Source organism: Symsagittifera roscoffensis, chromosome 7, assembly GCF_963678635.1.
Source record: "Symsagittifera roscoffensis chromosome 7, txSymRosc1.1, whole genome shotgun sequence".
NCBI lineage: Eukaryota > Metazoa > Xenacoelomorpha > Acoela > Convolutidae > Symsagittifera > Symsagittifera roscoffensis.
This window is the reverse complement of record NC_087068.1, coordinates 38090694-38106279: the sequence shown is the minus strand read 5'-3', so window position 1 is coordinate 38106279 and position 15586 is coordinate 38090694. Positions and strand designations below refer to the sequence as shown.

Sequence of the window (15586 nt, the reverse complement as noted above, 5' to 3'; positions counted from 1 at the left end):
AGAAACTTGGTATATAATCTGTATATAGTTTGTATAATATCTCTACAAAAACCGTTTAGTATCATTTTTCAAATATTTTTTGTATAATTTGTATATATACTGTTTATAAACTGTTTATAAGCTTTGTATAATCTTTATACAATATTTATATAGTATAAACAAAACTTGATACCGTTTCAGTGTGTTTTGATACTGATAATGTCATGAAAATGTACAAAAATGAAACTTCAGCAAAAATTGAATTACAACCGGACATCCAAACTACACAACCGAAACTGAGAAATTGGAGATGAATTGAACTTGATCAAAAATCTATCTATTTTCTGTATATAACCAATTTATATCCGTACGTTTTATTGAGGTTATTTTTAGCGACCATGTTTTATCCCACTGATAATTTGAAACTTAATACTTCGAGAATTTGATTTAAACTGATACTTTCGCGCAGCAACAGTCAGATCAGGGGCGGATTTAGGGTGGGGGCGGGGGGGGGGGGGCGGACGCCTTTCCTCAGGGATTCGACCCCCTGCCGACCCAAAGGGTCACCCCTTTGGTACTTTTTAAGAAATCCATTTTTTGCCGACTTACCCTAAAATTTTTCTAAAGGCGCCTTTGACGCCAATATATACTAACTTTGAGGGGGAGTGCGCGCCAAAAAAACGCGATTTTTTTTGTCAAAAGTTTTCAAAAAGTGCCTAAAAACGGCTTTTTTGACCTGTTTTTTTTTTTCAAAATTTGCCTGCGGCGCAGAAAGTTTGGCCAAAACAGGGACCTTTTAGTGCTTTAGAAGAGCTCGGAAATCCATTTGGTCGACCTAAAAAAAAGTCGTCAAAGTTTTCGAAAAAATTTTTTGAAAATCCGCCCCCCTCGAAAAAATCCTAGATCCACCCCTGAGTCAGATAAAAATCTTTTGAATGAAAGTTGAATGCGTCGCCCGATTAAGTTTTGCTGGCTAGGGTTGGACTCAATTAAATATACCAAGCGATTTAAATATACCCAGTTGTGGTCGCGGCTGTCTAAAATTTCCAAAATTTGGTCGATATAGTCTAATCAGAAAACCACATTTTGGCAGGCGCTTTGCGTTGCTTCACTGAAATTTCTTTTGGCCAAGAAACAAATATAGTTTATAGTTTATGATTGGACTATTAAGGGTGTATAATTTTGGTCTATATAATTTTGTGTAGAGTTTTCTGTCTATTTATATACCCGTATCCAGTAAATTTTCTAAAACAGATCTGAAATTATCTATTTCAGATCTAAATTTCAGATCTCAAATAGAACGTGAAATATTTAAATAACGCTTGGATACTTTAAATACGGACTATTTCAGATCTAATTTCAGATCTGAAATTTTTTTTTCTTGGTTATATCAGATCTGAAAAAATCTATTACAGATCTAATTTCAGATCTATAATTTTGTTTTTCTTAGCTATTTCAGATATGAAACTTTGTTTTTCTTGGCTGTTTCAGATCTGAAGTTTCGTTTTTCTTGGCTATTTCAGATCTGAAAATTTCTTCTTCTTGGCTTTTTCAGATCTGAAAATTTTTTTCCTTGGCTATTTCAGATCTGAAAATTTCTTTTTCTTGGCTATTTCAGATCTGAAAGTTTCTTTTTCTTGGCTTTTTCAGATCTGAAAATTACGTTTTTCTTGGCTATTTCAGATCTCAAATTTTCGTTTTTCTTGGCTAATTCAATTCTGAAAATTTCTTTTTCTTGGCTGTTTCAGATCTGAGCATTTCTTTTTCTTGGCTATTTCAGATCTGAAAATTTCTTTTTCTTGGCTATTTCAGATCTGAAAATTTCTTTTTCTTGGCTATTTCAGATCTGAAAATTTCTTTTTCTTGGCTATTTCAGATCTCAAATTTTCGTTTTTCTTGGCTAATTCAATTCTGAAAATTTCTTTTTCTTGGCTGTTTCAGATCTGAGCATTTCTTTTTCTTGGCTATTTCAGATCTGAAAATTTCTTTTTTTTGGCTATTTCAGATCTGAAAATTTCTTTTTCTTGGCTATTTCAGATCTGAAAATTTCTTTTTCTTGGCTTTTTCAGATCTGAAAATTTCTTCCTCTTGGCTATTTTAGATCTGAAAATTTTTTTTCTTGGCTATTTCAGATCTAAAATTTTCGTTTGTCTTGGCTATTTCAGTTCTAAAAATTTCTTCTTCTTGGCTTTTTCAGATCTGAAAATTTTTTTCCTTGGCTATTTCAGATCTGAAAATTTCTTTTTCTTGGCTATTTCAGATCTGAAAGTTTCTTTTTCTTGGCTTTTTCAGATCTGAAAATTACGTTTTTCTTGGCTATTTCAGATCTGAAATTTTCGTTTTTCTTGGCTATTTCAATTCTGAAATTTTTTTTTCTTGGCTGTTTCAGATCTGAGCATTTCTTTTTTTTGGCTATTTCAGATCTGAAAATTTCTTTTTCTCGGCTACTTCAGATCTGAAAATTTCTTTTTCTTGGCTATTTCAGATCTGAAAATTTCTTTTTTTTGGCTTTTTTAGATCTGAAAATTTCTTTTTGTTGGCTATTTTAGATCTGAAAATTTCTTTTTCTTGGCTATTTCAGATCTAAAATTTTCGTTTCTCTTGGCTATTTCAGTTCTAAAAATTTCTTTTTCTTGGCTATTTCAGATCTGAAAATTTCTTTTTCTTGGCTATTTAAGATCTGAGAATTTCTTTTTCTTGGCTATTTCAGATCTGTAAATTTCTTTTTCTTGGCTATTTCAGATCTGAAAATTTCTTTTTCTTGGCTATTTCAGATCTGAAAAATTTTTTTTCTTGGCTAATTTAGATCTAAAAGTTTCTTTTTCTGGGCTATTTCTGGTCTTAAAAGTTCTCCCATCTGCCCTTTAAAAAATTGTGGTCTGAACTTTCAGAGACATTCAGCATTTTTTAATTTGGATGCACCTTTTTTTTATCTCCGTTCTTTATGACTAAAAACTCACCAAAATTATTTTAATTTGATATTCAGTTTCATTTTTACCTCAACCTGCACTTCAATCATCAAATTTTGCCGTATAAGGAAGCCACACTGCTCGTAGTTTGTAAAATTATCACTAAGTTTTAACAGGTCGGGAGCCCATCGAAGGGGTTCAAAAAGGCCGACGTGTTCAGCTGCAGGTAGTTTTCATACGAGAACACAGGGTAGTTGTCATTCATCATATTCGACCCACCGGCATAGGCGCAAATTAACATGTAGTCATCATAAGGATCCCATTTTTGTGATATCGTGCCAAATCATCTGAAATTGAAACGGGAGGATAAACAGACAACCAAAATCAAAAAGAAGCTAACTAAATCCAACCTTCAAATTAAAAACAGATTTAAGAATTCAACTTACCCTCCTGAATGGGTCCGCATCTCCTGTATGGTGTATTTCGCGCAATTTATAAAATCTAATCTAAAAAATCATACATCAACAACTGTAAGATATGATTACTGAGTGGGTGAGGGTAGAAACTGGGGAGGGGGATAAACTGGGGGGATTGATTAAAAAAATACTTGTTTGTTGAAATACTAATTGGTCCGAGGATTAAATCCAAAAATGCCGTGAAAAAGTAGATTCGTCTAAATTTATCAATCAAGAATCCTCAGCTGGCTCACCCAGTTGGCCTCGGTTGCCCTCAGGTGCTTAACCCTCCCCCCCCCCCCCCCCTTTGATATGATTCCTGTCTTAGTATTTCTTAAAATTTACTAAAATAGATAAACATCAACAACCAACAGAAAAGAGTTAGTAAGAAAAAACAATTGTTCAATAAATGGATAACTAGCTGTTCGGGAAAATTCTTGATTATCACATCACATGGTGGTCCTAGCAAGCTTAAATATATTTGATTTTATTTCTTGCCGTATAATTCCTTGCCGAATTTGATATGCTTCCCGTCTTAGTATTTCTTAAAAAATTGATAGATATTTCAACTTTTTTTCCCATGAATAGGGGATACAATTTTTCTGTAGGGCAAATTGATTAATAGCTTGATTGATTAATTTAGACCAATTTACTTTTTTTAGATCAAAATCTAGCTGCCTTGGTTTTTTTTGATGTAAATTTAATATTTTCATGCTCAACAGGACACGTAACAAAACTTTAAGAGTCAATTCGAAATTTTGAAATTTTCGGTTTTTATCAAAAAAAATGATTTTCAGATCTGAAATTTGTTAATTCTTATCAAGGATCTGAAATAAAAAATTTCAGATCTGAGAATTAACTTACACAAGAAATAAAGAATTTCAGATCTGTTTTAAAAAATTTACTGGGTACCGGTACTTTTGTCCATTTTTGTCTATCACTAAAAACAATATCTTGTAAATGCAGTGCAATTACCTGCTTTCTAAATTCAAATACTTTTTTTTGATAAGGACGACAACAAAAACAAAGTTGAAATTTCTAGTTAAATATTACATTAATCAAGTATCATCTTTCATGTATTGGAGAAACGTAGTCTTTCAAGCATTGTTAAAAATGGGGATTGTATGCTATAAAAAATAAGCATCCTTACAGCCTTGTTTGCAGGCTCAGACAACGAGAAAAAAGGTGTTGGGCTGACGAAAAACCTTGCTAAACTTGAAATTATTACAAAAGCACTGGAAGTTGTTCATGAATTAAACAATAAAAAGCTGAAAAACCTTTTTTCTAACAAAAATTTTCTTCCAATTTTTGACTCCACCATTAGTTAAAATAAGATTCCAATAGATCACAAGATTGCCTAAATTGACCTAATTTTCTGCGCCACAGGCAAGTTTTTCAAAAAACAGGTCAAAAAAAGCGTTTTTGGGCCTTTTTTGGAAGTTTCGGCCAAAAAATTTCGTTTTTTTTTTCAGCGCGCACTCCCCCCTCAAAATTATTATATTGGGGCCAAAGGCGCCTTTAGAAAAATTTTAAGGTAGTCATCCAAAAATGGATATCTCAAAATAGTACAAAGGGGAATTTTTTGCGTCGGCAGTGGGTCGAATCCCTAGGGAAGGGGGGGGTGCGTCCGCCCCCCCCCCCCAAATCTGCTACTGGCCATATGGAAATGATCAATCCGAATATTCGTCGGTTTAGTCTGCAAATAGTGAATTTCGGTCGAAATTGTCTGGTTATGAAACCCGATTTCAATCCTAGTTGCTCAAAGTTCGAAAAAAACTCACAAATCTTGGAATTTTTTTCTTGGTATAACTTCTTCTCTTGGTATAACTCAGATAATCTTATGATTTCAATGTTATCAAATCTTTTATTTTAGAACAATGAAGATACTGGAAACTATCTTCACATCAATTCAATGATAAACTTCCTTTGCAGCGCTGTGGAGTTAACTGTAGCAACAATCTCATCCTACAGGTGTGCAAAAGATAACTTCACGAAATCACCGCATCAATGTGTAGAACTACTTCGAATTTCGGGCTATTTCGGCTTAGCCCAATTCATTTTGCATCCCTTATGGCTGTTTCCACAAGCAAGTATCATTGTTCAAAATTACAAGTGTTTTGTGCTTTTGTTTCGAGGCAAAGCCAACAACTTACACGAAGGTGAAGTTCAGGAGTTTAAGGTTTAAGTCCAATTTCCAGCTCAACATGAACAAGATATGAGCCATGATATTACTACTATGGTCGAAATTGATCTGAACCACGGCTTCTGTTCTGAACACCGATGCCAGCTTCTGTTCGCAGTGACCCAGACGCAGATTACACGCAGATGGTCATCTGGAACTGTGCCAGATCTGAAAATGCATTGGAAAACCGGTGTTCCCACATCAACCACATATTGTACCCAAAAGCAAAACAGGAAAAAAGAACTGTGGTCAAAAGATGTGTAATGAATGCGGCGACAGAATCAAAAGAAGTTCGTCCGTTTTGCGGGGGAACAGTAATGGCATTTGAATGATTCTAAATTTACCAGAAAAATACTTACGTGAAATTATAACTGTAACTCAGCTGATTTTCCACATGACATAGATTCCAAAATGATTTTCCCCAGACATAGCATTAATTGTAATTTCACCTTTTTGCTAGAACACTGAAACTTCATTGATCGAAATGGAAAAAAGTGAATTACGATCTAAATTATTAGTTGCTATCAAACAATGAGGGTCATTTATAAAATCGAAATGTGTGGGGTCTGCTAAATTTCAAGATTTTCCATTTAATCATATTCCTTGTTTCTACACTAGCAGACAAAACTAAGCGCAAATTTATGTTTTTTCTTCTAAAATTCCTGTTTTCGAGGATGATTTTGGACAATTTTTACAAAGAAATTATACACAATTTTTACATAAGCCAAGAGCAAATGATCAGAACTGCCCTCTAGCAAAATATGAAAATTCAGTTTCAAAAAGTTACCAGTTTCTTCCGGGTTTAAAATTGCCAGTTTTCACCATCGGCAATCAATTTTTTCATCACAGTGAACTCTTTCTCGAAAAAAAGCAAACTAAAAAATTCGTCATTCGACGGAAACTTTCTCCGCGAGAAAGCTGAAGTAATCAGTGCAATAAATTTACTAAACTAACTTGGTGCAGATGATGAAAACAGGCGGAAATGCTTCAAATAAAAAATTGACGTTGTAGGAGTGCGCAGTTTAGATCATTTAGTGTCAGTCGATGTATTTTTTTAATATACGGTAAATATTGACCAAAACTGTCCAAAACTTTTTTCAGAGATTGAAACCTGAATTTACGTTTAATTTTGTCAACAAGACAAGAATCATAACAGTTTCAAGTTTTTGTATTCCCAAAATTTAAGTCAAGTAACGACTGTCATTCTTGCGTGTTGTCCGTTTTCTGTTGCATACGGTCGTTGCTGGCAACGTATAAATTCCATGATGTTCTTGAGACCGTGCCTCAAACACTGCAGTGCAGAGCCGGTCGCCTGATGTTGCTATTGCAAAACAAAAACGAAAAAGGGATGGGTTGTGGTGGGTTGTCACTTATGTTCGTTTTAAATTGAATCCAAGCGAGTGTGTTAGCTTGTCAAACTATATTTAAGTTGAGGTCGCTGACTGTTGATGGGAGGTTCGTAGGCTGTCAAAAAGTGGTTTATATTCTGTCCTGATTTCGTTTTTTTTGTGTTGGGTAAGTAAATGCAAATTGCAGTCTGCTGACTGAAAGAGCTGGTTAGTTGTTCCCTGTGATCATTTTCCAAAACAAATGGCTGCTGTTGCAAGGTCAGATCTGCTGCTTTAATTTAATTTTCTCTGCAGATTTAATCTTGATGAGGAAATGAAACTATCGTGGATTTAGTAGTCGCAAGTGAGCCAATGACTGAAACTGTTGAGGCTGGGCTGCTGAATCTGAATGTTGATGATGTGCTCGGCAAAATAAAGTCGCTCAGTGTGATGAAGTTTGTGAAATTGATTGAATAGAAAAGTTGAGGTCCTTCGTGAATCCAAATGACCGAAACATTTCCACAAAATTGCAATTTAACGACGAAAATTCACTAAATGGTCGCCTATCTCATGTCGAAGGTCTGCGGAGTTGCTGCAGTCTGTTGATGTTCTGGTCGACAATTATGTCTGCTTTTTAAATCAGAATTCGAGTTCTTGAAAAGCAGTTGCCTACAAAGCGCTGTTGCACAAGTATCCGGCAATAGCTTGATGAGCAATGTCAAAGCTTGCCAGTGTGTTAGTTTTTCGGCGTAGGAGATTGGTTGACTGTGAACAGTAGCTTGGAATAAATTATACCACATGTTGCATTACATCTGATCATCTTCGCTTTTGTCACGTTGGTTTTTCGGTTGTCCTGATGTCTTGTAATTTGAGATTTAATCGTCATGTAACCGTTAGAGATTAAATGGGCGCAGTTTTCAGTTCTATTATCAGTAAAATTATGTCTGTGATGTATATTTCAAATTGTAATTGAGTTTTTTTTCAGTTATAACTTCATAACTGAAAAAAAACTCAATTACAATTTGAAATATACATCACAGACATAATTTTACTGATAATAGAACTGAAAACTGCGCCCATTTAATCTCTAACGGTTACATGACGATTAAATCTCAAATTACAAGACATCAGGACAACCGAAAAACCAACGTGACAAAAGCGAAGATGATCAGATGTAATGCAACATGTGGTATAATTTATTCCAAGCTACTGTTCACAGTCAACCAATCTCCTACGCCGAAAAACTTCAGTTATGAAGTTGTGAGCAAGGATCTAAATTCATAATTGCAAACAAAAAAAATTAGACTCACTATTTCTTGCGCGATTTTACAATTTCAATTAAAATAATTTTGTCTTTGTGGTAGTAAAACTAAGAAAAATTCTTATATTCAATCAATTGCGCTGACTTTTAATTCATCTTTGCAATTTATTTCTGAAAGTGTTACTAATGTATTACAGAAATATTTCTACGACTATTATACTCCTTCAAACGTTCTTTTTTTTGCTATTTGAAAACGATACGAAATTTGAAAAGTACTTGTATTTAAACTGTTCTTTCTTACATGTTTTTGAGTAATTATATACTAGATTCAGCAGGAAGGACATAAAATATCTATTGAACAGGTGGTCCTGATTGCACTGCAAAAAAAACTTATATTAACAGAAAAAAAGTTACAGTAAATAATTTAACTTTCGGGTTCTCGTTTTTTGTATTTACAGTTCTTGATTCGTTTTTAATTCCCAGTGACGGTTCTTGTTTTATAAGGGCAAGAGGTAGATTATTAAAATCTACATAAATCTTCATAAATAAATTTATCAATATTTTCAGATCGATAAAAAAATTTTGGCGGAAACACTAAAAGCAACCAATTTAGTAAAAATTGTGGTTTTTGACGTTTTTGGAAGGCGTTGACTAAAAAATCACTGTTTTTTGGACGAGCGATACACTCAACATCTTAGTGTTGGCTGGGCGAGAATAATTTTAGTTGAAAATTTGAATGTTTTGAACTCACGGTAGGGTCGTTATGCCTGAGTTTGCGTTTTTTTACCCGCTTAGAACATAAATATCTTGCTTCCATAGTAGGAATTCGCCTCTCTGAGTGTACTGTTAGAGCGTCGGCTCTACTTAATTGCTAAATGTCTATATGGCTAGGACCTTACAATATATAAATTTGTCACATTAGAGGTACCAAAAGACACGTCCCCAATTTTCAACCCCTCAATTTCTTACACCTCAGAAAACTTCTCAAATTTTCATGATTAAATCGTAACAGACAATCGCAGTCGCACCAACGTGTTACGAGCTTGCCTATCGAATGTAACACTCTACAAAATGTTTTAAGCCGGTTATCCCTGCAAAGCCCTTCCATCCCCGCAACCTAGAACCGGCTACAAGTTTGGGGGAAATGAGATGAAATAGGTTGGAACAAAGTTAGGGGGCAAAAACGTTGTGCGGTAAAGTATCTAGGGTAAAAATGAATTGTATAAAAAGTGGTGGGGGAAAAACAGGCACGATAAAAAGAAATGAAAGCCATTAAAACATTGGTTCGTTTAGTCGTCGTGTTGATAATCCACACAAAAATGCAAAAAAAAATAAGTTTGAAAGTTTTTGCAGAAACTGTCCGATACTTTCTAAACCAAAAAGTGTGCGCTGCAGTGTGTTTCAAGATTCGATTTTTCATCTCTTTGATGCCAATCATAAAGCTGCCAGTCGAATATGTCAGGTTGAGTCGGGTTTTCAAAACTTAAAACAGGTACCACAAACAACGTGGTGCGAAATTTTGAGAAATATCTCATGATTGAGCTGTAATAATGAGGTGATGTGAGTCTAAAAAATTAGGTAAAGTTGTGCCAAAGGGGGAACCCTTTGGAAAATTTTGGCAACCAGGATGGAGGAGCACTCCTCCCCCCTCCTCGGCACGCTACTGTGTGAAACCTTTGCACTTGTTTCCAAAAAAAAGGTTCTTGTTTTTATGGTCGCTTAATTGCTGAGAAAAAACTGAGAAATAATTTTCAACCAGAAAATGACTGTAAAAATAAATGTATGAAACACTTAAAGAAATTTAAAAGCATCTGCGTTGCTAAAAAATATATTGGTCGTTATTCAGAGTGCCGGAACAAAATGAAAGCAAACCGGGCACATTTAATATATTGGCTGCGTTTTGTCGAAAACACTTAATCAACAAGCTTTTTTACGCAGAGAAGCTAAGCGTTATGTCTCTTTGCTATTTAAAAACTAGTTTTATGACATTTATTTTTGGTAAAGATTAATTTTAGGGAAAATTCAAGGAGGAATGAGCCGACAACTTCCAGGAAAAGTTTGCAGGGTTTTCAATCATGCATCTCCTGTGCACTTTTTAACTTTGTTCACGAGCATTTTGATTGGCTGTTGGAACTGGCGATTGACGATGATGAAGATGACGGGGTTGATGACCGAGTAGAGATAGAGGGCCAAGTCACGGTTCAGGTACAACACATATTCACCTGAAGAAGGATGCGAGTTTTGTTATTATCACATTATGTAATCACCTAATGCAATCACTTTATATATGTAATCACCTTATGTAATCACCTCAGATACGACATTTATTGAACTTGTTTTTAAAGTTTAGCAGAGCGTTTGGGCGTCAGTAATTCATAATCGACGTTAATTCATTACCGACACGACAATTCATAACTTGTGACATTTCGTAACTAGCGACAATTCGTGACAACGCCTTAACCGCTTGCTCCTCGGGTCCAGTCACATATTTCTAGCTTTTAAAAGTCGCGTCAAATGTCACTCGGCTGCCGAAAAGATGTCTTCTCGACAGGGCTTAATGGTAACGCTCAGAATAGGGAATTATATAATTTCAGTCGCGATTGTCTGAAAATTGAGATATTGGACGCGATTGTCTGGATATTTTACGCAAATTTACTGAAAAAAAAATCCCAAAATCTGGTGAAAGTTAGCCAGGACAAAAGACACGACTGCTACGCATGATCTCAAACAAAAGTCTGTGATGCGATATCTCCAATCAAAACTACTGGTTAATGAAGAATGAATGAGCATCACAATAAAGGTTAAAAAATGAATGTCAAAAAATTTTGAAAAAAAAAGAAATAGAAAAACCATTACTCGTGTATAAAAAACCTCATAAAACCCCAAAAGTTTCACAATATGGAAATGACTATTGATTAATTGTCCAAAAACAAACTCATGGCAATATCTGAGTCACGAATTGTCGCTGGTTACGAAATGTCACAAGTTATGAATTGTCGGTGCATATACAAAGCAGTCCAATACAAAACAGTCCCATACAATAGAGTCCGAAATATCAAAAAAAGGTTCTAAGAAACAGCCCCATACAAAACAGTTCAAAATCATGAAGTTGTAGTATTGCGAAATACTACACACACACAAAAGACCATTGTCTTAATTGTTTATTTAATGACCCAATTCTAAATTGGAGCGTGCCATTTAAATTAAAGCCTCTTTTCACTAAATCAGATATTGACTGATTTACTCTTATTAGGACTATAAAATCTTGTTTTGAAAATCCACTCCTTTTTAAATACTTGTCCAATTTTTCTCATTTTTTCATGCTCAATACTTTAAAAGGGCGGCGATTATTATTACGTCCCTTTTAACTTAACTTGAAACAAACTGGATAAATATTTAGCAGTCTTGCCGGCTGCACTGAAATTCTCCTTGCTTTGATTAAGCAGAGGTGCACCTGCAATATGATGCATCAGAGAGAGTAATATGAATTTTTAATAAGACAAACTGAAGGCTGCGGTTTTCATCAAAGGGGACTAATAAGTTGAAGATATTTGATTTGAAAAAATCAAATAAAAACTAGTTGAAAATTCCCTTATTAGAAAGGGAGAACAAAGGAGCAGGTGAAACCTGAATAATTAAAGATTGAATCAGCCGCCGGTTTATGCTTACGAGCAAAAGGACTGGCCTGAAATCTTCAGTGTTTCATTTTGCTCAGTCAGCAGCAAGTCAGTTCTCTTCAGTCAGATCTTTTAATAATAAATAATTTTTCTTTTCTGCCCTTACACTAAAATTAATCTAGCCCTTTTTACTTATAAAAAGAGAATAAATTCTCATTTTAAATTTGATTCGAAAAATTATAAATCGAGATACTCGAGATACGCACACCCGAGGAAGTCTGGACTACAAGTACCCAAAGGACTACGGCAAGACGATTCAGACGACCCAACCAGAAGTGCTGACTTGGACAAAATCAAGGGCAACCATACATACAAATCAGCCACCGACCTTAGTAAGAAGATAAAATATTGATGAACAAAATAAGATTAGCTCAACCTCCCCTCATAGGTATATTTCTTTAAGCTGTTCGATTCATTGATATAATCTAATAACCCAGTGCTTTGTATCTAACCAACTAATTAATTGATACCTTTTCTAACTATTGTTTCTACTCTACTTTTTGTCAAGACAATTTGACGATCTAAGGTGAGACTTATAATTTAGGATAAAATTACTAAGCATTCAACCAGCAATGAGCCCTTAGTAAAAATTGATCTACGCTTTGAAAAATCAAACATGGTAATTAAAGATCAAAGAGCCAAATATTGAACAATAATTCAGATCAACATCAAAGTCCTTATGGTATAATGGTTAAAGCACATTTTTTCTACCAGTATTTCCGCATTCTTTTGCTCGTCCATGAACTTCTCGATCAGTTTTGGAAATGAAGGGTGCTTACTGTTGACCAGTTTCACAAAATTACTGTTCCAACCTTCTACAGCGTTGTTGGTGCAGAGAAGGTCATTTTGTACTCTTTGATCGCAACTCTAGTTAGTGAGTTTCGTTTCTATTGAGTGTCGCCAAGTGTTCGCGAATGAAACAACTTCAAAAAAGCTGTCTTTTTTGCATGGATTGAAAAAAAGTCAATTTTTAATTGCGTTAACTTTCATGTTTCGCATATTATTGCTTTTAAGGAGTGGCCGCTGTTGTTTTCTAGGTTTTTCTAATTTCTCTTTTATACTACCTATTGTTAACCGGCTTAGTTGGAACCAAAATGGGTTTAATCTGAGATATTTTTTTATCAGCTTCTAGAACAATTTTTTCACTTCGATCAATGGGACTGTTTTTGGGACTGTTTTTTTGTACTTTTTTATGATTTCTTGGACTGGTTTTTAGTGGGCTGTTTTGTGTGGGACTGTTTTGTAAAGACAAGGAATTGTCGTGTCGGTTATGAATTAAGTCGATTATGAATTAGTGACGCCCAACCACTCTAATAAATTTTATAAACAAGTTCAATAAAGGTTGTGTCTTTGGTGATTACATAAAGTGATTCTAAATCTCCGAAGCACATTATCTGAATTGTCTAAAACCTAAATTTTTTGGCATATTTTAAGTTAGCAGCAAAAGTTAATTTGCCTAGAAGTGCCAACCCATCGCCCATTTTCTGTAGCCATACCTGCAGTCCACTCCTTCCTTCCTCTCCACTCGAGGATTGTGTTGGAGTCCCAGTAGTAGGTGTAGCTCCAGCACACAATCCACGCCACAGTGGTCGAGAAGAAACACTTGCACAGCAGAATGTTCCGCTTCTCCTTCTCACTCTTCTCCTTTCCCTGCCACGAAAAAAACAAAAGCGCTAGACGCCACTTTAATAGCGAACCCTTTTCACCATGGAACGCACCGTCTCTTACCTCAGTGCTGCGTCACATTCGGAGGCGGATCTTGGATTTTCTCGAGGGGGAGCCATTTTCAAACAAATTTAGTTCGACCACATATTTTTTAGGTCTGATTGATTTTGGGCGGTTTTTGCTTTTTTAGGAAGATTTTGATTAAATAAATTGCGCTCTTATTTGTGCCCTAGAATTTTTTTTGAGTCGGCTTTGCGTGGTGAGGGTAGTGAGAGGAGTGTGTCCCCCATTAAATCAGCCCTCATACACATTATATTTACAGCAGCTGTAGACACTTCTAATTGTTAAAAGTATAACTAAATATATAGAAAAAATAGCAACTATGAGCTTAAAAGGACTCGCTCTCCTGTCAAACCCCTAAAAGTGAGTAGAATTTCCAAATTTACCACCTCCTCCCCCCAATTTTTTCTTTCGTGAGTGGCTTGTTCATTTTTTGCAATTATTCATGAAGTTGACCTTGTTGTCGGCGTTGTTGTCTTTGTTCTTCGCGGCAGCAGTGGCGGGTTTTCTGAGTAGTTTAGCCGCCACTAAGCCATACATGACGAGACAGGCCATAGCTGGAAGGGCGAACAGAAGTGGGATGTCGAATAGGAACTTCGTCCTACCGTCTCTGTACAGTCCTCCGTTGCCTAAATAAATAAACTGCTACAAAAATGAACTGAACTGTTCTGGTTAAGCAAAAGAAATAGCCAAAAGTATCTAGATCTGGTACCAGAAATGTGCCCTTAGTATCATCTGGTCTCTAAAAATGTCTGAATGTTCATTGACAACAGAAAAACGGAATTACTTAACAATCTCCTCCCCCCCCCCCCCCCCCACCCCTTTCAGAAAGGGGGGATTTTTAAGTAGATTAAGTTAGTCGAATTTTCGACCAATCAGAATGCAGCAAAATTATAATTCTCTGTATAGAGCTCTAGCGCTAATTTACTGTATTTGTTCATAGGGGTGGAGATTTTTAAGTAGATGCCATATGGGGGGAGATTGTTAATTAGATCCAAAAAATCAACTGATTCAAAAATGAAAAGGTCATGTTATGCAAAATGTTGACCATAAATACCTGGTTTTCGAACATTAGCAGTGAGTTCCAAAAACAAATCATGCTTGGCAAAATGTTTGTTTCCAAAATTGTGGTACTCTTCCCGTTTTCTTTTACCTGAATATCCGCATCTTCCGTTGTCCCCCCTGAATATGCCCATGACCATGGACACTGTGAAGATGGGAATGCCAATGGAACAACCCATGTACGTCCACCTTAGCCACAAAAAACAATCGATATAAAACAAACAGTGTTTTAGTTCTTAAGACAAGCAAATTCAGACTTATCTCTAATGATATAAGATTGATATAAAACAAAAACCGTTTTCTTGATAAAAAGCTAGTCGCCAAAAATTCATTTTCTTTTTTCTTCTGAAATTCAGTTAATTTATTAATTTGTTAGGAGATTTTCAAAACCAGTAAGGAAAGCGCAGTGCCCAAAAACTAAAAGCTTCAATTCATCGAGCTGTTACAAAACTTTTTCTAGCTTTTCAGTAGAATTATAAGCCCAAAAAAGTATTCTCTTTCCCCCTATATCACTATTTTTCAACAATTGTTGAACTACTGCTAGAAACACGATTATACTTAGCCTAAAAAGCTTGTGATAAAATAATATAAAAAGTATTGTTTTGAAGTAATTAAGTCACTTGTTGAGCAACTGTTTGGCTCTGAATGGGAACACGACCACAATCAGTCTTTCCACGGCGAGGAAAGTGAGCACGAGAGGGGTGCTGTACTCGTTAATGAGTCGTGTGGCCTCGTTGAACTTGCAGGCCTTGTAAGTGAGCCAATCCATTCGCGTCCTGAATCCCCAGGTGTCGTCTATCCAATTCTAGTAGAACAAAAGTCACCAAGGCTTCAATCTGACTGTGATTTGTTTTTAAAATTTTTAAAAAAAGATCACAAACTAAAATTCTTTTTAATAGTTTAAATAGCTCGGAGGAGCAAAGAGGTGAGACTTGTTCCAAAAAATGGTAAGTCTAGAAAACTTGAACTTGAACTTGATTTCATTTATCCAAACAAAATAAAAAGTTA

At 35.3% G+C, this 15586-nt stretch overlaps 1 protein-coding gene across 1 annotated transcript; it reads right to left on the bottom strand.

Annotated features, from left to right (window-relative positions):
• Positions 1-10089: 10089 nt before the first annotated feature.
• On the bottom strand, positions 10090-15383 carry LOC134851798 (uncharacterized; the record flags this gene model as incomplete). Its single annotated transcript, XM_063868030.1, is given in 5 exon segments — positions 10090-10336; positions 13288-13441; positions 13973-14145; positions 14670-14767; positions 15199-15383. Coding segments are annotated over 5 exon segments (759 nt in total), but the record flags the coding sequence as incomplete, so codon positions are not given.
• Between the last annotated feature and the right edge of the window lie 203 nt (positions 15384-15586).